At 48.2% G+C, this 24,273-nt stretch overlaps 1 protein-coding gene across 1 annotated transcript in view; it reads right to left on the bottom strand.

Annotated features, from left to right (window-relative positions):
• The window catches only part of SCN4A (sodium voltage-gated channel alpha subunit 4), a 1,457,305-nt gene that overhangs the window by 531,633 nt on the left and 901,399 nt on the right, over positions 1-24,273 (bottom strand). Inside the window, exon 17 of the mRNA XM_078644999.1 lies at positions 77-127. Coding sequence (XP_078501125.1) covers positions 77-127 — 51 coding nt within the window. The remainder of the gene's footprint in view (positions 1-76; positions 128-24,273) is intronic.

Raw genomic sequence — 24,273 nt, 5'->3', positions numbered from 1 at the left:
ATAGTTGTGGCTGTTAAGGTTCTTGAAATCTGACTACTTCACTACTCATGCATATCATTTATGGTGGTCTAATTACCTTGGCTTGGGCTGGCTGCGTGCATGTGGCATTCATTCCTTTTACAGTATCCTACAAAAAACAGATTTTGTAAGTTATGTGCAGTTAATATATTCATCTCTCAGAAGATATGACATTAAACAAATTCAATGATATGACGGTCAAACATCCACTCTAATGTGCAGTATGCAAAGTTTTAATACAGTCAACAACAGGAAGGGACAACGAGGGGACGATATTTAAAGGGGTCCAGTGTGCGGTCCCAACAGTCTATATAACAAATAATAGCACACAGTTCCCCTGGGATTAGTGATTGCGTAGTGTAGGGTGCTGTCTTCCTCTCTGCCTAGAGTGCAACAGGGAAGGGTATCCCTTGTCGGAACTAGGGATGCCTCACACAACAGGCTGGTTTAATGGCTATTGTCATGTCACCAGCTAGTCGTCTCGTGTCATCATCGGCGCCCTGCTCCAACGTCAAGCCGGCGCTGCAATGCCTGATGGGTAGCACGAGGTGCTACACTCTTGTGGAGATCTTTTGTTCCTTGCCGGTGGATGAAAGGGTGTGAGGGCCCTAGTGAGTGAAGTAGTGAGCGTGAGTGCAGTGGGTTAAAAAAGGTTGGTGTGATCTACTGCTTTGTCTTTAATCGTGTAGTTCACCACCTTAATAAAAAGTGTGAGGGGTAATGGGACTACAGTAGTTACGAGAAGTCAGTCCCGTTCAACCCTCAATTGTGGATCGGTCGACATGTTTCATGCCCTATTGGCAATTCTTCAGGACCAAAATGGTGCTCATAAACTTAGTGAGATGCCCCGCGGCAGGCTGAGGCATCTGAAGGATACAACCTGTGTGGTTGCCGGATCCAGCCAGAGAGGGGTTCCTGCATCAGGCGGATGCCCCTCGATGGCGGTCGTAAGTACCCCTGGGCTGCTCCCGTGGGGTCTGCGGGAATGGGGCAGTTATCTCAGCAGAGCGGGCGGGTGACCTATGCACCTAAACCCACGTACCAGCGCGAAGTATCGCCAAAAGCAGCCGTCTTTAAGTTTTAATACACGCAAAAATAATTTTATCTCCTTTCGGGTCCATTGGAGTTTTGCAGTTGACATGCCTTGAAAGTATAGTGGCTCAAAAGAGGACTGCAGTATACCTAACCACTGTAACACGGTAAACAACCATTATCACAAATCTTTCTTTCCGCATACCATCACTCCGCATACTTTTATTACGCATCTACCATGACTCCGCAATGCCATTATAACGCATGGCATCACATTTTATATGCTTTTACCACGCATACATTTACAACGAAATTCGTTGTAAATGTATGAATGGTACATACATACATTAGGATAAGGTAAGTATCGGTATAGGGGTATATATTTTGGGGTTCTGAGGTATATGTTTTGGGGTGATGGGGTATTTTAAGGGTTCAGGGATAGGTTTGGGTTTTGGGGTGCAGGGTGGATTTTTAGGGTTCAGAATGGGATTGTGTTTTGGGGTGCTGAGGTTTATTGAGGGTTTAGAGGGTATTAAAGTTTTGGGGTATAGGGTATTTTTAGGGTTCAGGGATAGGTTTGGGTTTTGGGGTGGAGGGTGTATTTTTAGGGTTCAGGATTGGTAAGTGTTTTGGGGTGATAAGGTTTATTGAGGGTTTAGAGGGTATTAAAGTTTTGGGTTACAGGGGAATTTTTAGGGTTTAGGGTGGGTTTTGGGTTTTGGGGTAGAGGGGCATTTTTAGGGTTCAGGGATAGGTTTGGGTTTTGGGGTGCAGGGTGTATTTTTAGCGTTCATGATGGGTTTGTGTTTTGAGGTGCTGATGTTTATTTAAGGGTTTAGAGGGTATTAAAGTTTTGAGGTACTGGGGTATTTTTAGGGTTCACGGATAGGTTTGGGTTTTGGGGTCCAGGGTGTATTTTCATGGTTCAGGATGGGTTAGTGTTATGGGGTGATAAGGTTTATTGAGGGTTTGGAGTGTTAACGTTTTTGGGTATAGGGGCATTTTTAGGGTTCAGGGATAGATTTGGGGTGCAGGGTGTATTTTTAGGGTTCAAGATGGGTTAGTGTTTAAGGGTGCTGGGGTATTTTAAGGAGTAAGGGTGGGTTAGGATTAGGGGGTGCAGGGGTATTTAAAGGGACCAGGGAGGGATTAGTTTTTAGGGTGTAAAGGGTAATAAACAAAATATAAAAAAAAGAATATATATATATATATACATGTATATATATATATATATATATATATATATATATATATATATATATATATATATATATATATATATATATATATATATATATATAATATTTAAAATTAGTATATATATATATATCATGCATCATGGACAACAGCTTGCATTTGGCAGCACGATTTTAATGAAAGCACCATTGGTGAACTTTACTGCATAACAGAAGAAAATTACGCTATTAAGCACAACTTGAATTTCCGAGGCATGTTCATAAATGACTATCAAGGTGCATTCTGGGGGCTGTGGTATACTTCTGCAGGCATGTGACCACTAGGTATCAAAATAAATATGCTCACCTGTGATCAAGGCGATTAGACGCCGAAACGCACACGGAAGAGTTTGAGCGTGGTGTGTTCATGTTGAGACGAATAAAGTCAGCAGCGCCATAAATCGATGTTGGGCTCATCATCTTTTCCATGGTTTTCCCGTATTTACCAGGATCTCCATTCCTGGTTATGAGCCCGCCCTGCAGGACCGGGGGCCCCCAGAAAAGTGGAGGTGATGTTGTGGAATATTTACAGAGGGGGCATGGACCGCTCGCCGTCAAGTGCCAGCTAAATGAGATGAACACAGCAAGTTGGCAATGACGGATGAGAAAGGGAGGGGAGAGAGGCAGATTCCTCTCTTCTGTAACATCGTGTGTGCAGCACGAATTTTTGCATCATGGACAACAGCTTGCATTTGGCAGCACGATTTTAATGAAAGCACCATTGGTGAACTGTACTGCATAACGGAAGAAAATTACGCTATTAAGCACAACTTGAATTTCCGAGGCATGTTCATAAATGACTATCAAGGTGCATTCTGGGGCCTGTGGTATACTTCTGCAGGCATGTGACCACTAGGTATCAAAATAAATACGCTCACCGGTGATCAAGGCGATTAGACGCCGAAACGCGTAAGGAAGAGTTTGAGCGTGGTGTGTTCATGTTGAGACGAATAAAGTCAGCAGCGCCATAAATCGATGTTGGGCTCATCTTCTTTTCCGTGGTTTTCCCGCATTTACCAGGATCTCCATTCCTGGTTATGAGCCCGCCCTGCAGGACCGGGGGCCCCCAGCAAAGTGGAGGTGATGTTGTGGAATATTTACAGAAGGGGCATGGACAGCTCACCGCCAAGTGCCAGCTAAATGAGATGAACACAGCAATTTGGCAATGACGGATGAGAAAGGGAGAGGAGAGAGGCAGATTCCTCTCTTCGGTAACATCGTGTGTGCAGCACAAATTTTTGCATCATGGACAACAGCTTGCATTTGGCAGCACGATTTTAATGAAAGCACCATTGGTGAACTGTACTGCATAAGGGAAGAAAATTACGCTATTAAGCACAACTTGAATTTCCGAGGCATGTTCATTAATGACTATCAAGGTGCATTCTGGGGCCTGTGGTATACTTCTGCAGGCATGTGACCACTAGGTATCAAAATAAATACGCTCACCTGTGATCAAGGCGATTAGACGCCGAAACGCGTAAGGAAGAGTTTGAGCGTGGTGTGTTCATGTTGAGACAAAGTCAGCAGGGCCATAAATCGATTTTGGGCTCATCTTCTTTTCCGTGGTTTTCCCGCATTTACCAGGATCTCCATTCCTGGTTATGAGCCCGCCCTGTAGGACCGGGGGCCCCCAGCAAAGTGGAGGTGATGTTGTGGAATATATATATATATATATATATATATATATGCTCCAAAACAGGTTCGCTGCCGTCGGGGGCCCCCGGCCCATGCAGGGCGTTTATGGCTAACAACGGGAGACAGCGCTTCCCGCCCTTAACATCCAACAAACAAATGCGCCATAAGAAATGCGTTACTTACCTGTAACAGCAGTTATCCAGTATTGGTGTCTTTCATAGATTCACATGCCTGAATCATTCCCCGTCGTCGAGATGGGAGCCCCGGTAATAGAAAAGTAATGTCCTATAGACATACATAGAGAAAAATAGGCCTAAGGGCCTTGCCTTAGTAGCCTATCTATGTCCTTTTGTGAAAAGGACCAAATTTCCAAAGGTAGCCAATCAGCTACCACCTCCCTCTAGAACCTTCCTGCCAGGAGCCTCAGTCTCTCAGATTTTCGTACGCACCAAGCTAGGTAGACGTAAGATATGCTCTGTAGTGAGAGATGAGTCCTTCCTGGGGAGGTGGGAGGGTTGCATGTGAATCTATGAAAGACACCAATACTGGATAACTGCTGTTACAGGTAAGTAACGCATTTCTTATCCAGTATTATGGGTGTCTTTCATAGATTCACATGCCTGAATCAGAATAGCAAGCAATACATTATGCACATATGCGATGGAATATAACAGTCTGAGATAATACATATCATGTGACTAGATACCATCAGTAATATAGAGAGTAAAGTAAATAAATGTGCATACCATTGCAGGACGGTGGGAAGTAGGAAGGCTCATCTTACTGGAAGAGATGGCGAAGTACAGCTTGGCCCACAGCTGCATCCTGCATCAGTTCCGTGTCCAGGCAGTAGTGTCTGGTAAAGGTGTGCGGCGATTTCCAGGTGGCCGCTCTGCAGATATCCAGAATCGGTACACCAGCGAATAGTGCTGCCGATGTGGACACAGCTCTCGTGGAATGTGCTCGGACTGAGGAATGTAATGGACGTCCGGCTTTGTCATGACAAAATGCAATTGTTGCCGATATCCATCTGGAAATGGATTGTTTGGAGAGTGGCATGCCTTTTCTCGGCCTGCTGAAGGCAACGAAAAGTTGTTTGGTCTTTCTGAAAGCTTTCGTTTTGTCCAGGTAAAATTTTAGACATCTCTTAATGTCCAAAGAGTGAAGAGATCTTTCCGCCACTGTGCCTGGGTTCGGGAAGAATGAGCGAAGCACAAGCGGTTCATTGAGATGGAAGTCCGAGGGGACTTTAGGAATGAAACGTGGGTTGGTTCTTAAGATGACTCTGTCTTCTCTAAATTGCAAGAAAGGATCCTGTATCGAAAGAGCTTGCAACTCACTGACTCTTCTGGCTGATGTTAGAGCTAAAAGAAGTGCAGTTTTCCAGGAAACGTATTTGAGTTCAGCCCTATGGATAGGTTCAAATGGATGTTTCATTAACTGATTGAGTACAATATTCAGATGCCACGTTGGTGGTATTCGTCTTGGTCTAGGGAAAGATCTGTAAAGCCCTTTAAGGAACTGTTTTATCAGTCTGTTGGACCATAGTGAAGGGCCTTTTGAAGACCTGGTGAAGCGAGAGATTGCTGCCAGGTGTACCCTGATGGAAGCATGCGCCATACCTGTTTGGGCCAGATGCAGGAGATAAGGCAGTATCTGCTCTGGAGTGATTCTAAAAGGGTGTATATTGTTGTCTTTACACCAAATACAAAAGCGCTTCCATTTCAAGGAATAAGTTTTGTTCGTGCTAACTGCTCTTGCTTTAGCTAGGACTTCTTTGCACTCCTGCGGGATGCTTAGGTGACAGAATTCTCGGTACTCAGGAGCCAAGCCGATAATCTGAGAGATGTCAGATTCGGGTGGAGTATCTGGCCTTTGGACATCGAGAGTAGAGAAGGATGTTGAGGCAGTTGGATTGATGGACGGACTGAGAGGCGTCGGAGGTCCGCGAACCAATGTTGTCTTGGCCAGTATGGGGCCATGAGAATCAATGTGCAATGCTCCATTTTCATCTTCCGGATGACTCTGCTGATCAGGGGAAATGGCGGAAACGCGTACGCAAACACGTTGCGCCATGCGATGGAAAATGCATTTCCTAATGACCCCTGTTGGGGATGCCAACTTGCGAAGCTTTGGCATTTTTTGTTCTCCTTGGTGGCAAAGAGGTCTATTTGAGGTGTTCCCCATGCCGAGAAGATGTTGTCTAGAACTTGCTGGTTCAGTTCCCATTCGTGGGACATTGACCTCTGTCTGCTGAGAGCGTCTGCTATGACGTTGTCTTTTCCTGGGACATACTCCGATGTTAATGTGATGTTGTTGAGCAGTAGCCAGCTCCAAATTTTTTGTGATTCGCGAGACAGCGTCAGCGAGCGTGTCCCTCCCTGCTTGTTTAAGTAGTGCATTGTGGTCGTGTTGTCTGTCCTCACTAGCACTGCAGAATTTTTGATGCGAGGGAGGAATGCCTGTAGGGAGTGAAGGACTGCACGTAGTTCTAGGAGGTTGATATGCAGAGCCTTCTCTTGCTCCGACCATCTGCCGCTGATTTGTAAGTCTTGAAGGACTGCACCCCAGCCTTCGAGAGAAGCGTCCGTCGTTATGACGTGTGGAGTTTCTGGTAACAAGAACGTGAGACCTTTGGATAGGTTCTTGTGCTTCATCCACCAGCCCAGCGTCTCGGATATCTGTCGAGTGACGACTATGTGATCCTCGAAGGAATCTGTACATTGGGTCCACTGTTTGGTCAGGGCCTCCTGAAGGGGGCGCATTCTGAGCCGACAGTGAGGGATGAGTAGAATGCAGGAAGACATCATCCCTAGAAGAGATTTGAAAATCCTTACTTTGATGGTTGGTTTTGAAGATATCGCGGTAGCTAGAGTCATCAGTTTGTTTTTTCTTTCCAGAGATGGGAAAGCTTTGGAGGAAATGGTGTTTATAGTGGCCCCCAGAAATGTTATTATCCTGGTGGGTTGTAAAGTAGATTTTTCGAAGTTGAGAGTCAAACCCAGGTTCCGGAAAATGTTGAGACAGGCGTTGGAAGACAGCTGTGCGTCCGTGAGAGACGGTGCTTTCACCAGCCAGTCGTCTAGGTAGGGGAAGACCTGGTGATTCTGTTGTCTCAGGTAAGCTGCCACAGGAGCCAGGCACTTTGTAAAAATGCGAGGTGCTGATTTGAGGCCAAATGGGAGGACACAAAATTGGTAATGGAGACCTGCTACTTCGAATCGTAGGAATTTTTTGTGTCGTTTGTGTATTGGGACATGGTAATATGCATCTTGCAGGTCCAAAGATGTCATAAAGTCTCCTTCCTCCAGGGAGCCTAAGATTTCCTGGATAGTCACCATACGAAACGATTGGCTTTTCAGGAAGGCATTGAGTGCCCTGAGATCTAGAATGGGCCTCCATTTCTTCTTTTTCTGTTGGATTAAAAAGAAGCGGGAATAAAATCCCTTTCCCTTTTGAGCTGATGGGACTCGCTCTATTGCTCCCTTTTTTATCATGGAAGAGATTTCCTGCAGTAACAGACGAAGGTGTCTGTGATGATGTTTGTGAGGAGGGGTGAACGGTGGGATGGAGTTGAATTCCAAGGTGTGACCGTGTTGAATCAATTGTAGTACCCACCGATCCGTCGTAATCCTTTTCCAATTTTGGAGGAAATGTGTTAGCTTGCCACCAATTTTGAGCGGACCGGACGGTGGGGGGACTGGCTGCGGGAATTGGTCATTGTCTTCCGCCAGCCGTTTTCTTTTGCGATTTGCCTCTGAAGTTCGGTCTCCCGTAGGGGGTCTGACGACTTTGTTGTTGCTGCCGCTGTGGATATTGGGAGCGATTTTGATTATATGTGGATTTGCCTTGATAAGATCCTCTGTACGTGGATTGTCCTCGTCCTCTGTGCCCTCGAAAGGACTGGTTCCTGAATTGTAAAGTCCCGAGAGCCCTTGCAGTATCGGTGTCTTTCTTTATCGTCTGCAAGGCTTCATCTATTTTAGCTCCAAATAGTAGTTGTCCGTCATAGGGCATATCTACAACTTTGGTTTGTACTTCCTGTCTGAAGGACGTCGCTTTGAGCCAACCTTGCCTGCGCAAAACTGCGGCACCTGCAAGCTGTCTGAAGCCTGTCATGGCGACATCGACAGCTGAGTCTATGATTTCTGATGCCGATATTTGACCTTCATGAAGGAGTGCCTGGACCTCATTTTTCAAGTCATCAGGCACGTGCGTGAGATATGGAGCAATATCTTCCCATAGTTGCCTATTGTATCTGCCCAGCAGAGCAATGGCGTTGGCCACTTTGACCGTCATGGCTGACGTTGTGGAGAAGCGTTTGCCTATGCCATCCAATTTCCTGCCCTCCTTGTCTGGTGGTGCTGAGAGTGGCGAGGATGGGTTTCTGGAGTTCTTCTGGGCGGCTTGAGTGACGACCGAATCAGGTTTTGGATGTGAATTAAAACAAGTGGCTGCCGTTGACGGAGCCCTATATTTTTTGTCCAGTCTAGGGACCACTATTGAAACAGATGCAGGTGTTTGCATGAGTTGTAGCCCCTGTTCCCAGATATGTTCTATTATGGGAATGGATCGTGCCTCCTTTCTTATGGGGTCTTTGAAGTCATACAAGAAACAATCTGTTACTTTTGTTTCCATTGCCATGTGAAATCTGGTGGCCGCTCTCTCTATTAAATTGTGGAATCCACCGATATCCACTGGTGGAGAGTCTGATGTGCTGGGCTCCGGTGTGGCCGGAGAATGAGCAACGTAATCCTCATCATCTCTGTTTTGAGAGAGGTCATCTCTAACCTCACCTTCCTCAGGAGGTTCGTCGTCATCATCAGAGGATTGTATGTTGTGAACCTGTTCAGTATCTTGAGGAATAACCAAAGGCGTTGGTCTTGCCCTTGGTGATCTTTGCTGTGTGGAAGATTCTTGAGAATTGCCATGTGATGGTGTCGCTGACGATTCTGGGAATCTCTTTTTATAGTCTGTGATCAGGAATTGAAGATCCTGAACTATCTCGGCCGGTAATACGATCATTGGAGTGACTTGAGTATGTACCTGAGCCTGAATAGTTTCTTCCGTAAATATAACATCATCTCCGTCATCGTCAGTACTCTGGCATTTGACGTTGAGATCTGACGGGCTAGTAGCTTGTTCGAAGTGGTCATCATCTGATTCGTCAGCTTGAAGTATGTGAGAAGGAAGCAGTGATTGAACCCTACTGGGTGATGTTAATTCGGGCGTAATAGGGAGTTTGGTGACCTTTTTTGATGGAATTAACTCCGCTTTTTTCCATGGCGTCGATGATGTCGTCGTCGACGAGGTCGTCGACGAGGTCGTCGACGGTATCGCCGTCGATCGCTTTTCAAGCGTCGAGTGTCCCTTCGCCGATGAAGCTGTCGTCGACGAGGCGGTCGTCGACGGAGTAGCCGTCGACGGTGCCTTCGCCGTCGACGGAGTTGGCGTCGACGGTGCCTTCGCCGTCGTCGATGCGGTCGTCGACGGTGCCTTCGCCGTCGTCGTGGACGTCGACGGCAGTTTTGTCGTCGGCGTCGTAGTAGCCGTCGACGGTGTAGTTGTCGTCGGCGGTGCTCCTACCGTCGTCGGTGTCTTCGTCGACGATGCGGTGGACGTCGACTGAATTCTCGTCGACGATGTCGGTGTTTTCTGTTTTGTCAACGTCGACGGAGATGACGACGGAGTTTTGGCAAACGATTGCTGTTTTTTAATAAGTACAATCGACGATATTGGCTTACCCGTCGTCGACGAGTGGGTGGTCGTCGTCGTTGAAGTCAAGGCTGACGATGCCACCGTCGTCGAGATCGTCGTCGTCGATGTGGAAACATAGTTCGTTTTTCTTGAAGATAATGTCATCGACGTAGACGACGAGGACTGCGATGGCTTTCTGAAGGTTGCAGCATCCTTCACAGACGTATCAGATCTTGCCTCAGAAGACTTTGAAGTAGTCTTTTTGTGAGGGACGTCTGGATGGCCAGGGGAAGCCTCCCTTGGCCTTTTTAAGGACAGTTTTGAGGAAACTGAAGCCATTTCACTGCCCTCCGAGGAGAGCACCTCAACATCTCTGGTTTTTAGTCTGTTTAGCCAGAGAAGCAGTCTGCCTTCTCTATCCTTAAGGGTTTTGGTAGAGAATGTTCTACATACCCTGCAGTCCTTTACTGTGTGGTCAGGGTAGAGGCAGTAGAGGCAAGTCTCATGCTTGTCGTCGACGTGCAGTCTCTTCTTGCCACAAGAAGAACAAGCTCTGAATAGTCCTCTTTTCTGTTGTTCAGCCATATTTGAAGTAGAATCCAAGTTTTTGTGAAGAAAGTAAAGAATTTGAAGAAACCTGAGGAGAGCTCAGGTGGGGACTCCCTAGCACAACGTGCGGTAGAAAATCTGAGAGACTGAGGCTCCTGGCAGGAAGGTTCTAGAGGGAGGTGGTAGCTGATTGGCTACCTTTGGAAATTTGGTCCTTTTCACAAAAGGACATAGATAGGCTACTAAGGCAAGGCCCTTAGGCCTATTTTTCTCTATGTATGTCTATAGGACATTACTTTTCTATTACCGGGGCTCCCATCTCGACGACGGGGAATGATTCAGGCATGTGAATCTATGAAAGACACCCATAATACTGGATAACACTGGTTCTGGAAACAACTGGCTTTATTGAGATTAGCGCAGGCTGTAGCGAGGTGGAGCACCTGACGCGTTTCAGCGAATAGCTTTCCTCAGAGGTACACCACGTGTGCAGTCTCCCAGAAATCGTTGGTAAGTACCTGCCGGACTGCCACCATACTTCAAGTCCCATAATGCATCAGGAGTTGGTGTGGAGTACTAGTATGCAGTCCAAAGTGATGTAAGATTCCACACCAAAGTCCGACTTGTTGTTTAAGGTGAGTATGGTTGCTGGCAATCTCTGGTGCACACACAAGCGCAGCAGTAGCGAAATGTCAAATGATGCCAGATCCAAGACCTGCTCTACGGAGGAGTCATCCCTCTCGTGTCGCTCCCTTTCTCATCACCACCGCAAAGATCGCCGGTACATCCTCAGGCTCACGGTGGGTCGAGCGGGCCATGCCCCCCATTTTAATGCTCCAAAACAGGTTCGCTGCCGTCGGGGGCCCCCGGCCCATGCAGGGCGTTTATGGCTAACAACGGGAGACAGCGCTTCCCGCCCTTAACATCCAACAAACAAATGCGCCATAACACTGGTTCTGGAAACAACTGGCTTTATTGAGATTAGCGCAGGCTGTAGCGAGGTGGAGCACCTGACGCGTTTCAGCGAATAGCTTTCCTCAGAGGTACACCACGTGTGCAGTCTCCCAGAAATCGTTGGTAAGTACCTGCCGGACTGCCACCATACTTCAAGTCCCATAATGCATCAGGAGTTGGTGTGGAGTACTAGTATGCAGTCCAAAGTGATGTAAGATTCCACACCAAAGTCCGACTTGTTGTTTAAGGTGAGTATGGTTGCTGGCAATCTCTGGTGCACACACAAGCGCAGCAGTAGCGAAATGTCAAATGATGCCAGATCCAAGACCTGCTCTACGGAGGAGTCATCCCTCTCGTGTCGCTCCCTTTCTCATCACCACCGCAAAGATCGCCGGTACATCCTCAGGCTCACGGTGGGTCGAGCGGGCCATGCCCCCCATTTTAATGCTCCAAAACAGGTTCGCTGCCGTCGGGGGCCCCCGGCCCATGCAGGGCGTTTATGGCTAACAACGGGAGACAGCGCTTCCCGCCCTTAACATCCAACAAACAAATGCGCCATAACACTGGTTCTGGAAACAACTGGCTTTATTGAGATTAGCGCAGGCTGTAGCGAGGTGGAGCACCTGACGCGTTTCAGCGAATAGCTTTCCTCAGAGGTACACCACGTGTGCAGTCTCCCAGAAATCGTTGGTAAGTACCTGCCGGACTGCCACCATACTTCAAGTCCCATAATGCATCAGGAGTTGGTGTGGAGTACTAGTATGCAGTCCAAAGTGATGTAAGATTCCACACCAAAGTCCGACTTGTTGTTTAAGGTGAGTATGGTTGCTGGCAATCTCTGGTGCACACACAAGCGCAGCAGTAGCGAAATGTCAAATGATGCCAGATCCAAGACTTGCTCTACGGAGGAGTCATCCCTCTCGTGTCGCTCCCTTTCTCATCACCACCGCAAAGATCGCCGGTACATCCTCAGGCTCACGGTGGGTCGAGCGGGCCATGCCCCCCATTTTAATGCTCCAAAACAGGTTCGCTGCCGTCGGGGGCCCCCGGCCCATGCAGGGCGTTTATGGCTAACAACGGGAGACAGCGCTTCCCGCCCTTAACATCCAACAAACAAATGCGCCATAACACTGGTTCTGGAAACAACTGGCTTTATTGAGATTAGCGCAGGCTGTAGCGAGGTGGAGCACCTGACGCGTTTCAGCGAATAGCTTTCCTCAGAGGTACACCACGTGTGCAGTCTCCCAGAAATCGTTGGTAAGTACCTGCCGGACTGCCACCATACTTCAAGTCCCATAATGCATCAGGAGTTGGTGTGGAGTACTAGTATGCAGTCCAAAGTGATGTAAGATTCCACACCAAAGTCCGACTTGTTGTTTAAGGTGAGTATGGTTGCTGGCAATCTCTGGTGCACACACAAGCGCAGCAGTAGCGAAATGTCAAATGATGCCAGATCCAAGACCTGCTCTACGGAGGAGTCATCCCTCTCGTGTCGCTCCCTTTCTCATCACCACCGCAAAGATCGCCGGTACATCCTCAGGCTCACGGTGGGTCGAGCGGGCCATGCCCCCCATTTTAATGCTCCAAAACAGGTTCGCTGCCGTCGGGGGCCCCCGGCCCATGCAGGGCGTTTATGGCTAACAACGGGAGACAGCGCTTCCCGCCCTTAACATCCAACAAACAAATGCGCCATAACACTGGTTCTGGAAACAACTGGCTTTATTGAGATTAGCGCAGGCTGTAGCGAGGTGGAGCACCTGACGCGTTTCAGCGAATAGCTTTCCTCAGAGGTACACCACGTGTGCAGTCTCCCAGAAATCGTTGGTAAGTACCTGCCGGACTGCCACCATACTTCAAGTCCCATAATGCATCAGGAGTTGGTGTGGAGTACTAGTATGCAGTCCAAAGTGATGTAAGATTCCACACCAAAGTCCGACTTGTTGTTTAAGGTGAGTATGGTTGCTGGCAATCTCTGGTGCACACACAAGCGCAGCAGTAGCGAAATGTCAAATGATGCCAGATCCAAGACCTGCTCTACGGAGGAGTCATCCCTCTCGTGTCGCTCCCTTTCTCATCACCACCGCAAAGATCGCCGGTACATCCTCAGGCTCACGGTGGGTCGAGCGGGCCATGCCCCCCATTTTAATGCTCCAAAACAGGTTCGCTGCCGTCGGGGGCCCCCGGCCCATGCAGGGCGTTTATGGCTAACAACGGGAGACAGCGCTTCCCGCCCTTAACATCCAACAAACAAATGCGCCATAACACTGGTTCTGGAAACAACTGGCTTTATTGAGATTAGCGCAGGCTGTAGCGAGGTGGAGCACCTGACGCGTTTCAGCGAATAGCTTTCCTCAGAGGTACACCACGTGTGCAGTCTCCCAGAAATCGTTGGTAAGTACCTGCCGGACTGCCACCATACTTCAAGTCCCATAATGCATCAGGAGTTGGTGTGGAGTACTAGTATGCAGTCCAAAGTGATGTAAGATTCCACACCAAAGTCCGACTTGTTGTTTAAGGTGAGTATGGTTGCTGGCAATCTCTGGTGCACACACAAGCGCAGCAGTAGCGAAATGTCAAATGATGCCAGATCCAAGACCGGCAGGTACTTACCAACGATTTCTGGGAGACTGCACACGTGGTGTACCTCTGAGGAAAGCTATTCGCTGAAACGCGTCAGGTGCTCCACCTCGCTACAGCCTGCGCTAATCTCAATAAAGCCAGTTGTTTCCAGAACCAGTGTTATGGCGCATTTGTTTGTTGGATGTTAAGGGCGGGAAGCGCTGTCTCCCGTTGTTAGCCATAAACGCCCTGCATGGGCCGGGGGCCCCCGACGGCAGCGAACCTGTTTTGGAGCATTAAAATGGGGGGCATGGCCCGCTCGACCCACCGTGAGCCTGAGGATGTACCGGCGATCTTTGCGGTGGTGATGAGAAAGGGAGCGACACGAGAGGGATGACTCCTCCGTAGAGCAGGTCTTGGATCTGGCATCATTTGACATTTCGCTACTGCTGCGCTTGTGTGTGCACCAGAGATTGCCAGCAACCATACTCACCTTAAACAACAAGTCGGACTTTGGTGTGGAATCTTACATCACTTTGGACTGCATACTAGTACTCCACACCAACTCCTGATGCATTATGGGACTTGAAGTATGGTGGCAGTCCGGCAGGTACTTACCAACGATTTCTGGGAGACTGCACACGTGGTGTACCTCTGAGGAAAGCTATTCGCTGAAACGCGTCAGGTGCTCCACCTCGCTACAGCCTGCGCTAATCTCAATAAAGCCAGTTGTTTCCAGAACCAGTGTTATGGCGCATTTGTTTGTTGGATGTTAAGGGCGGGAAGCGCTGTCTCCCGTTGTTAGCCATAAACGCCCTGCATGGGCCGGGGGCCCCCGACGGCAGCGAACCTGTTTTGGAGCATTAAAATGGGGGGCATGGCCCGCTCGACCCACCGTGAGCCTGAGGATGTACCGGCGATCTTTGCGGTGGTGATGAGAAAGGGAGCGACACGAGAGGGATGACTCCTCCGTAGAGCAGGTCTTGGATCTGGCATCATTTGACATTTCGCTACTGCTGCGCTTGTGTGTGCACCAGAGATTGCCAGCAACCATACTCACCTTAAACAACAAGTCGGACTTTGGTGTGGAATCTTACATCACTTTGGACTGCATACTAGTACTCCACACCAACTCCTGATGCATTATGGGACTTGAAGTATGGTGGCAGTCCGGCAGGTACTTACCAACGATTTCTGGGAGACTGCACACGTGGTGTACCTCTGAGGAAAGCTATTCGCTGAAACGCGTCAGGTGCTCCACCTCGCTACAGCCTGCGCTAATCTCAATAAAGCCAGTTGTTTCCAGAACCAGTGTTATGGCGCATTTGTTTGTTGGATGTTAAGGGCGGGAAGCGCTGTCTCCCGTTGTTAGCCATAAACGCCCTGCATGGGCCGGGGGCCCCCGACGGCAGCGAACCTGTTTTGGAGCATTAAAATGGGGGGCATGGCCCGCTCGACCCACCGTGAGCCTGAGGATGTACCGGCGATCTTTGCGGTGGTGATGAGAAAGGGAGCGACACGAGAGGGATGACTCCTCCGTAGAGCAGGTCTTGGATCTGGCATCATTTGACATTTCGCTACTGCTGCGCTTGTGTGTGCACCAGAGATTGCCAGCAACCATACTCACCTTAAACAACAAGTCGGACTTTGGTGTGGAATCTTACATCACTTTGGACTGCATACTAGTACTCCACACCAACTCCTGATGCATTATGGGACTTGAAGTATGGTGGCAGTCCGGCAGGTACTTACCAACGATTTCTGGGAGACTGCACACGTGGTGTACCTCTGAGGAAAGCTATTCGCTGAAACGCGTCAGGTGCTCCACCTCGCTACAGCCTGCGCTAATCTCAATAAAGCCAGTTGTTTCCAGAACCAGTGTTATGGCGCATTTGTTTGTTGGATGTTAAGGGCGGGAAGCGCTGTCTCCCGTTGTTAGCCATAAACGCCCTGCATGGGCCGGGGGCCCCCGACGGCAGCGAACCTGTTTTGGAGCATTAAAATGGGGGGCATGGCCCGCTCGACCCACCGTGAGCCTGAGGATGTACCGGCGATCTTTGCGGTGGTGATGAGAAAGGGAGCGACACGAGAGGGATGACTCCTCCGTAGAGCAGGTCTTGGATCTGGCATCATTTGACATTTCGCTACTGCTGCGCTTGTGTGTGCACCAGAGATTGCCAGCAACCATACTCACCTTAAACAACAAGTCGGACTTTGGTGTGGAATCTTACATCACTTTGGACTGCATACTAGTACTCCACACCAACTCCTGATGCATTATGGGACTTGAAGTATGGTGGCAGTCCGGCAGGTACTTACCAACGATTTCTGGGAGACTGCACACGTGGTGTACCTCTGAGGAAAGCTATTCGCTGAAACGCGTCAGGTGCTCCACCTCGCTACAGCCTGCGCTAATCTCAATAAAGCCAGTTGTTTCCAGAACCAGTGTTATGGCGCATTTGTTTGTTGGATATATATATATATATATATATATATATATATATATATATATATATATATATATATATAATAAATATTAAAATAAACTATGTTTTATTTAAAAAATAAACATATATGTATATTTTTTTTCTATAAAGTACTTTTTCAAAGTATATGACTTTACCACACATGCATTTTCGTTGTAATGGCATGCGTGATAAAGTCATATGCAGGGTAAAAGTTTGCGCAGTGATGGGTTTGCGGAGTAATTGTCCCGCGTTGTTAAAAATGCGAAGTGATGGTATGCGGGATTTTTGTTTACGGGATATCGACATATATTCCTGTAACATTCCAAGATGCAAATAAGAATAAATAACGCACTACAATGTTCATTATCAAAATGTATTGTTGGTAATAGAGACTAGTGAGTCTTGCAGGCACACTGAGGCAATCAAATAATGTTAATAAATTCTGCTAATAAAACGGAAGTAATTACTATTCTAGTTTGGAAAGTATAGGCCTGAAGGTGTCTCTAATAAAATGTAATAGACATAATCAGCGGACCATAAAAGGGATGCTTTCTGCCATTAGAAATTTACTGTTACAGTGGTTTCTGTGTCTAATCTTGATGATCAGAGTGTGTTGAAAGACTTCAGGAAATAACTCTGCTTATAGTGGACCTTTTTCAATTGGCAGAAATATTGATTTTATGCAACAACCGAGGCTGGAAAAGAGTATGGCGCAGCGTAAAGTTGCCCACTTTGAAGCCCAAATGCCTCTCAAACTCTTTTTCCATTGAAAGGGCACATAGAGCACTGATACCGCAGCCAAAACCTGGTGCCCCCCCAGACCCATTATTGCCAGGATCCTTAACTACTGCGATGAGATGCCATATTGCAGTCTGCTCGCTCCTGGGGAGACTTGCCATATGAAAATGCAACAATCCAGTTCTTTCCAGACTTTACCCTCCTGGTGCAGCACCAACTGCGTACCTTCGGGGAGGTCAAGAGACCCCAGCATGCTGAAAATCTCAAGTACATGATGTTATTCCCGGACAAACTCTGGGTGTTGGATAATGGCATGTCGTAGTACTTTGCCGCGCTGGAGGAGGTATGGGATTGGCTTGAAGGCAGACCGGTAGCAAAGCAACAGCAACAACAGGCGCGTGAATGGCGGTGACGCAAGGATCGATGAGTGTGCTCTCCCCACAAGGTGCAAGAAGACGCTTCAGTTGAAAGAACCTCCCTGAAGGTTCACCCTCAGAGCCCGCCTAAGTGAGCATGATGGGGGGGTGAGGGGGGGGCGGCGGTTCATCAAACTCCGCTTGAAGATTGTACAACAGCGGAGAAGGACAATATCATACACAGGGCTTAGGATGCACCCAGGGCGTAATGGACTAGAGATCGAATTCTGGTCTTCTCTCCATTTAAAGGTCACGTAAGTGATGGGACTTTCTCTACAATACACAAATTGACATACATTAGTCACCATATATGTTGTAGTGAAAGAGCCACTTTTTTAGGCTGGCACCCTGTGATGACTTCCAATTACCACCATTTTAATTGATTTTAGTGTGTTATTTTACCCTAGCCTTAATGTAGAATGGTCCTGCATTTGCCTGCTTCTCTTCTGTTATGTAATCTTGCTGTCTTTCAGTGGGAGCTGTTACAGAGTGGAACAGTCTTACCAAGAGCAGAGTGTGTGGGATGTGTATTTGAAGGTGTGCAGTTGTGCAGGAATGTGTGTTGTATTGTGCATTGGTGAGAATTATGAGTTCTTACTATTGGCTTTGACCATTCTGTTTTCTGACTTTACCTTGCTTTATGGCAGTGCTGACTATTGCCTTTGACATACTCTCATGTCATCTTGCTTTTCAATTCCATCTTTCTTTGAGCCTTTCTGTCCTGCACGAAGCAGCAGAGCTGAAGAGGGCATGTTTTGCTTTCTGCACTCTGTGTGCTAGTAGAAACCGGTTCTTATTGGAGGAATGTACAGGCTCATTCTCGAAGTCATAGCAAAGGCCTGATCAACCGATGCTGTGTCCTTGGCACGGAGTGGTACGGAATCTGATGGGAAACGGAGGCGAGGCTTGCTAGAAGCTTTGACCAACGTTTCCACTTGTATTAAAAGGGGGAGCCTCCAGTGGTCTGGTGGAAGTGGAAGTTTGGGAGTTTGGATTCCGAGTGAGGGCCGACGTGTCTAACTCGGACTGAACCCTGATTCCTGAACTCTGATCCCCACTGTGTGAAGACTTTCCCCGGCCAGAAGTGGGCAGTGTGTGCATCAGATGATGTATTGAGTTTTGTGGTTATTGCCATTGTGATGTGAGCCAGTGGCTGTGATCGTATGAGGTGTTTTCTTTGTGGTGTGGGAGGTGCACATCCAGAGTGATCCTCTACTCTATATATATCTTTCTGATCTCTTGCAGGACGTCCAGTGTATCTTACCTTATATCAGTTATTGCTTGTTTATTAATCAGTATAATTATTGATTCATGCCATTTAGATTATAAGTTTGCTCAGTTATTGATTCATGCCTGTACATTATAGGTTTGCTACATATATTTGAATCTAATGCATTTGGTATCTGAGACAGCCTTTGTTTAGCAAATATTTTGTAATGAACCCCAATCCTTATTCTAAAAGTGATAGTCTTTGCATTTTGTTAAATAAACTCCTTTTCAAGAGGTGCTGTTTGTTTTGTGTTGCAGTCTTGCTGTGCCAGGGGTGGTAAGACATGCTTAAAAGTGTATATTATTCAAAGGTGTAATGATATATTTGCCTCCCAGGTGGGAGTGCAATGATTGGGTATGGTTTATTGGTGAGAAGCCACATTCAAAACATATGTAAAGAGGGTAAGGGGACGCTATCTGTTTAGATATGTCAGTGCTTCCCGACCCCAGTGCCAGTGCCGGCTCACAGTGGAGTGCTGCAGGCGTTGGGGCGGGGAAGGGGGAGGGGCAGGGTGGGGGGTAGTGGAGTTGGACATACGACGTCCACGAGTAAAGTAAGTAAATATATAAATAAATAAAACTATTTACCATGCGTTCGCTGCATTATCAACTCAGCGATGCAGCGAGCGCAAGGTAAATAGTTTTATTTGTTTATTGACTTACATTACTCATGGATGTCGTATGTCCGACTTCACTACCTCCTAGCCCTTCCTCCTCAATGCCCCGCAGCACTCCCACTGCCCAGTGCACTGTGATGGGGATAGTTGGGAGACAGGCGCTCTGCAAATTTGGGGATGTGCGTAGTTTTAAACCTATGGTGCAGGTTAGCAAGGTGGGGGGTATTGCTAATGGGGATTTGTTCATGTTGTTCTAAGCTATGCATGTTTTATGTTCTTTTTGTTCCAGCTCTAGTGACCCCAACTTATGAGATACATGACATTCTGACACACAGGGGCAGGGGGAAGGAGAGGGTGGTCTGGGTGGGAGGGTAGGGTGCACTTTACCCCAGTTAAGATATGGTATTAAAATCCGCACCCGTTCTGAAAGTCCTGACATAGAACGTCAATGACCTTGGTGACAAAATCAAGCGACCATGGTCTTGCAGTACCTGCTTAGACAGTCCCCCGACTTAGTTCTTCTGCCAATGGACTTTATCGATCACTTATTGTTGCCCTGGGTGAGGGAGAGCAGAGCTCAGATGCAGAGCGAAGAGACTGCTGATGGCAGATGATTTCTTTTTCTTTATTTATTTATTTTCTTCTTTCTTTCTTTTTGTCAATTACTTCCTTCTTTCTTTTCTTCCCTTCTTTCCTCTCTTTCCTTTTCCTTTCCTTCATTCTTCCTTTTTTCTTTCCTTCTCTCTTTCTTCTGTCCGTTCTTTCTGTCTTTTTTTACTTTGCTTTGTTCCTGGCGTTGAGCAGGTGCATGCACCTAGTCCTGCCTATTGCAGGTTGGATTTATTGAAAAGCCAGCCTCTTCAGCTTCTTGTGTAATTGAAGAAGAGAGAAGAAGACTATACTATGCTGGGGCGATGTCGTTCCATGTTTTAGGAGTGATGTAAGAGACTACCAGTTCTTCTGATCTGGTTCTGTTTATTAGTGGGATGTGTGGGAGTAGGAGTCCTGCAGAGCAGAGGTGTCTGAATTGTTGGTGGAGGGAGATGTGACTTTTCAGGCAGGTGGGGCCTAAGTTGTGTAGTTCGTTGAATGTGTGTTTGAGGAGTTTGAAATTAACACATTTTTATATCGCACTGCAGTGGAGTTCCCTGAGGTGTGGTTTGACGTGGATTCTGTGTGGGAGGTTGAGGGTAAGTCTGGCTGCCGAGTTCTGGATAGTTTGTATTCTTTTAGTGAGTTGCATATGATGCTGGCACAGAGGGTGTTCCCATAGTCCAATATGCTTCTGACTAGGGTGTGAGTGACAGATTTTCTAGTGTTACTTGTGAGCCATTTGAAGATCTTCCTCAGCATTTTCAGGGTGTAGAAGCAGGATGCAGTGATAGTGTTGACTTGTGCAGTCATATCCCTTGACCTTCCAGGTAGGTCGCTCCCCCTTCGCTGCAGCGCCACCTGCGCCAGTGTCTCCCTCCTGATACGGCCTCCTGTGCTCCTGGTGCCCCCTGCACCCTGGCTGCTGTCTCGCGCCACTGCCACTGCGTGACAGGTACCCCCGCTGCTGTGTGCCTGTGCCCCCTGACCCCTTCTTGATTTTCTGTACCCCCGCTGCTGTGTGCCTGTGCCCCCTGACCCCTTCTTGATTTTCTGTACCCCTGCTGCTGTGTGCCGGTGCCCCCTGACCCCTTCTTGATTTTCTGTACCCCCGCTGCTGTGTGCTGTGTGCCTGTGCCCCCTGCCCATTTTCCCCATTTTGTCTTCTTCGCTCTTGTGACACCCCCGCGTGGTGCACGTGCCCCCTGCCCGTCGTGTATTTCCCGCCGCTGCCTCCCCTGCGGCCCCGCCCCCCGTGCCCATTCGCTGCCCGTCCTACCCTCCCGCCTCCCAGCTTAATCCCCCTTCCCCACCTCCCCTTAAATGGCGGCCGCTGCGAGGTGAGGAGAGCGACCCTTGACCTTCCAGGTAGGTCACTCCCCCTCCGCTGCAGCGCCACCTGCACCAGTGTCTCCCTCCTGATGCCGCCTCCTGTGCTCCTGGTGCCCCCTGCACCCTGGCTGCTGTCTCGCGCCACTGCCACTGCGTGACAGGTACCCCCACTGCTGTGTGCCTGTGCCCTCTGACCCCTTCTTGATTTTCTGTACCCCCCGCTGCTGTGTGCCTGTGCCCCCTGACCCCTTCTTGATTTTCTGTAGCCCCGCTGCTGTGTGCCTGTGCCCCCTGACCCCTTCTTGATTTTCTGTACCCCCGCTGCTGTGTGCCTGTGCCCCCAGACCCCTTCTTGATTTTCTGTTCCCCCGCTGCTGTGTGCTGTGTGCCTGTGCCCCCTGCCCATTTTCACCATTTTGTCTTCTTCGCTCTTGTGACCCCCCCGCGTGGTGCCCGTGCCCCCTGCCCATCGTGTATTTCCCGCCGCTGCCTCCCCTCCGGCCCCGCCCCCCATGCCCATTCGCTGCCCGTCCTACCCTCCCGCCTCCCAGCTTAATCCCCCCTCCCCACCTCCCCTTAAATGGCAGCCGCTGGCGTGCCGAAGGCAAGCCCGTCTGCGCCAGTCCGCGCCTGGACCGCGCCCAGCGCCAGAACCCCTGGCCTCCACACCACCCAGGACTACCACTACAACGCCAACACCCTCATCGCTCTCAACCACGGATGAACCTTCAGCTGCTACAAAGCCACCCCCAAGCGCACTCACGGCCCCTTCTACTGCCGGAACTGCAGCTTCTCCTGCATCAAGGACGCCGATGCACCCACAGCAACGGAACCCAACCGACTGCGTTGCATCCTGCTCAACACCCGCTCCGCACGCAAGCACCTACTCACCACCACATCACCAGACGTGACCTACTTGACCGAGACCTGGATAAACGAAGCTCCGCCCTAGCCATAACAGAATGCACATGTCCAGAGATACAATGCAAATTAGATTCAAAATGTAAATATGAATCCCTTTGTGAATCAAGGTATGTACCAACAATATTCAATGGCTCAAACAGATGGTTGTGGTTCAGAACTGTCACAATGAGGGGGCCTCATAGGGGAGGAGATCTGCTTGCCTGTTCAGCCTTAGAGGTAGACCAGAGTGGTTCATAGGTGGATGGTGAGGTAAATGGGAGTCCTGTCTCTTTCTCCATCAACACTGGTGCAACAAATCCTGCTATAAGAACAGAGGTGCCTAACCTACCCCTCTCAGGAGAAAGAATCCAAGTTGTATGAGTTACAAATAAACAAATAATGACTAATCCAGTTTCAGAAGCTGTGCTTGTCAAAATAGGTTCTTGTTATGATTGACCTTGTTTCGTGGTGTGTGATTCAAGTCAATTTACTTGGACAAGAACTTTTCTGTGAGCTAAATTGTTCCATTTATTGTACCCCAAATAGTTCATTATGAATGAAGAAGATATTGTCTTCAAGCTTTTCAGACAAAGAACTGACATTGGAATGTATCCATTAATGACCAAAGATGATGTGCTCATTGACCTGAGAGATTCCGGGTTACCTAAAGTCTGGGAATTCAGAGGAAAATACATTGGACTTATTAGTGCTGTTGAACCAATTTGTGTCATTGTAAAGCCAAACGCTGAGTTTCAGAGAATCTCACAGTTCAATATGACCCCTGTTTTGAAATTGGCCCTTTTTGCAGGGTTATCCCGAAACTTTATGCCTTCCTCCTGTATCTTTTTTCTTACTTGTTTTTGGTGCTTTTTATGACTATGGGCACTTTACCACTGGTGATCAATGCTAAAGTGCAAGTGCTCTCTGAAATTAAATGAAAATGAATTAAATGAAAAGCTCATTTATAAAGCACGATAGCTGCCCTCAGGTGTCCCAGCGCAACGGACGACACTTGACAGTGAAAAACCATTAAGGATTTATTCGGTTTTATTGAAGAGGAAAGTTTTTAAATGTTTGCGGAACAGAAGTAGGTTAGGTTCGGAGCGCAGATGGAGGGGAGGGAGTTCCAGAATTTGGCCGAGTTATAAGGGAATAACCGGCCTACACTTCTGGATTTCTTAATCCTGGGGACTGTAGCCAAGAAGAGGATGCTGAACGGAGTTGTTTATTCGGGTGGTATGGGGTGATCAGGGAGTGATTAATGACTTCCCCCATTTTCCAAAATGCTCGGTGAGTGATGCAGAGGGTCTTGAAGTTTATCCTTTCCCTGACTGGGAGCCAGTGGAGGGTTCTAAGGCCGGGTGTGGCTGGGAGGCGACGGTGGATCTGGAGCAGTGTTCGGGCGGCACAATTTTGTATGATCTGAAGCTTACGTAGTGTAGTCTGTGGGGCTCCTAGGTAAAGGGCGTTTCCAAAATCAAGGCGGGACAGAACTAGACCTTGAACCATGTTCTGTCTTGCTCGGAAAGGCAGGGAGGGTAAAATCTTCCGAAGAAGCCTGAGTAGCCCGAAGCAGGTGGCTGACAGTTTTGCGGCCTGCTTGTTAAAGTTCAGATATTTGTCCAACCAGATGCCAAGGCTCTTTATGGTGTCCTTTGGTGGGGAAACATCCTTTCCACGCAGTACCTTTACAACGCAGGAATTACAACGCAAGTTGTTACAACGACTTGCGCTGGAGGGCGCTGTAGGATAGGGAATAGTTTAATTTACTATCCAAAACCTTCCCTACTATCCACGGGGACTGGAGTTGGAATAGTAAATTAAACTATTCCACTATCCAGCGCCCCCAACGCAAGTCGTTGTAACGACTTGCATTGTAAAACCTGCGTTGTAAAGGCATGCGAGAAAAAAGCATGCGTTGTAACGACATACATCCCCTTTGGTGTGGGTGGAGGACCAAGGCAAGAGGGCCAGAAAGAATTGATGGTGGGGGAGGGGGAGTTGCCTAGGAGCATTAGCTCCATTTTGTCTCCGTTTAATTTAAGACATGAGGAAGTCATCCATTTGGTTACTTCTTCTAAGCAGTCCCTCAGGGTATTGTGGGCTGTGAGTGAGTCTGACTGGTTGAGAGCCACCGCTAGCTGAGTGTCGTCGGCATAGGTGATGATTTTTATCCTGAACGGACGGACTACCTCAGCTAGTGGGCTCATGTATGTATTAATAGTGTAGGTCTCAGAGAAGAGCGCTGCGGCACTCC

Source organism: Lissotriton helveticus, chromosome 5_1 (genome assembly GCF_964261635.1).
Source record: "Lissotriton helveticus chromosome 5_1, aLisHel1.1, whole genome shotgun sequence".
Lineage (NCBI taxonomy): Eukaryota > Metazoa > Chordata > Amphibia > Caudata > Salamandridae > Lissotriton > Lissotriton helveticus.
Note: the sequence above shows the minus strand (reverse complement) of the source record. Positions and strands in the feature narration are given on the sequence as shown.